The sequence below is a fragment of the Trypanosoma grayi genome, assembly GCF_000691245.1.
Source record: "Trypanosoma grayi strain ANR4 Tgr_2077_V1, whole genome shotgun sequence".
Classification (NCBI taxonomy): domain Eukaryota; phylum Euglenozoa; class Kinetoplastea; order Trypanosomatida; family Trypanosomatidae; genus Trypanosoma; species Trypanosoma grayi.
In genome coordinates, this window is record NW_008827695.1 from 1 (window position 1) to 1,382 (window position 1,382).

Sequence of the window (1,382 nt, forward strand, 5' to 3'; positions counted from 1 at the left end):
CCAGCACTCTTTCCTTACCACACAGCGATGCTGCAGGACAGCACACACACAAGAACAAGCAGCGGGGCACACACCCACGCACTACTGCTGCTGCTGTCCGCATTCTTGTTCTTTATTAACTCTTTCGGGTCGACCTTTGGCACATCAGCACTCGCAGTCGTTGGGAGTTCTGCTGACGACAGCTGCGTTTCAATCTCTTTCTGCTTCTTTTTCAGGGTTTGCAATTCAGCCTGAAGCCTTTTCAACTCAGTCTCTGCCTGGGCCCGCACGTCCTCAAGAGCAGACTTTCCCTTGGCGACGTGTTTCTTCGCTGCCTCGTATTCTCTCCTCAGACTCTCTGCAAGGCTCTCTGCAAGGCTCACCAACTTCGCTCCTTCCACAACTGCTGCATTTGCCTCTTCCTTTGATTGGTTCGCAAGACCCTTAGCAAAATAAATACGGTCCATTTTATCGATTACATACCACATAGTATAGCACAATGAATTGTACGCACCACATTCCTCCATTGGACCCTTTCGTAGGGCTTTACGGTCGTCTTTCACAACGTAGTCTGCCGCCTTTTTAGCAAGCCAGGCTGCCTCCTTTGCTTTGGCAGAGACCTCTTGGGCCTTCGCAGCAGTCTTGTTTACCTCCACTGCAGCCTTCTCTGCGCTCTCAACTGCTTTTGTAAACGCTTGCACTGCCTCCTTGGCCTTCAATGCTGCGCCCTCTGTGTTTGTCGCAGCCGCAGAGACATCACTAGCTGCCTCCTTTGCTCTAGCTGACACATCCTGTGCTTGCTCCACAGCGGCCAGCGCCTTCTCCGCGATCCAGTTGGCTTTGCTCTCTGCTTCAGTAGCCTTCTGCATCGCATTCAGAACAACCGTCGCCGCAGCCGCTGCCTTCAGCAACGCTTCTTTCACCCCCGTCTCACTGTTTTCTATGGGGGTAAAAAAATTCTTGGTATTATACTTCTTTTCCAGCGCATCATAAACCTCTGTAAGTTCAGAAAACGCGGTCCCAGCGCCCGTTCCTGCTTCAGTCGCACTAGCCACGGCCGCCTTGGCGTTCACAATACCTTCATTGGATAAACTCAATGCAGTTTCCACTGTCTTTTCCACAGCTTCAACTGCCGCAACAGCCGTTTTAAGAGCACCTTCGGCCTTCTGTACAGTCTTAACACTCTCTTCTTTTGTCTTTATTTCAGTGTTAATATTCACTTTCTGCTGGGCAACTGAGGTACCGGAATTCTGGACAGCTGCCTTCCCCGGCTCTGCAGCAGCCGTCACGCAGACACAAGCGCAGCACAGGGCAAGTACCAGCAGCACGCGGCGCACCATCATCACTCCTCCTGCTCGCATCATTACTGCTGCCTGAGAGTATCCTTCTTAGCAATGTGTCAC

At 51.8% G+C, this 1,382-nt stretch overlaps 1 protein-coding gene across 1 annotated transcript; it reads right to left on the reverse strand.

The window, feature by feature from the left end:
• Nucleotides 1-14: 14 nt before the first annotated feature.
• On the reverse strand, nt 15-1,343 carry DQ04_20771000 (hypothetical protein; the record flags this gene model as incomplete). The annotated part of the gene is made up of 1 exon (XM_009317960.1): nt 15-1,343. One exon carries the CDS (start codon nt 1,341-1,343, stop codon nt 15-17), a length of 1,329 nt encoding a protein of 442 aa, XP_009316235.1.
• Nucleotides 1,344-1,382: the final 39 nt, after the last annotated feature.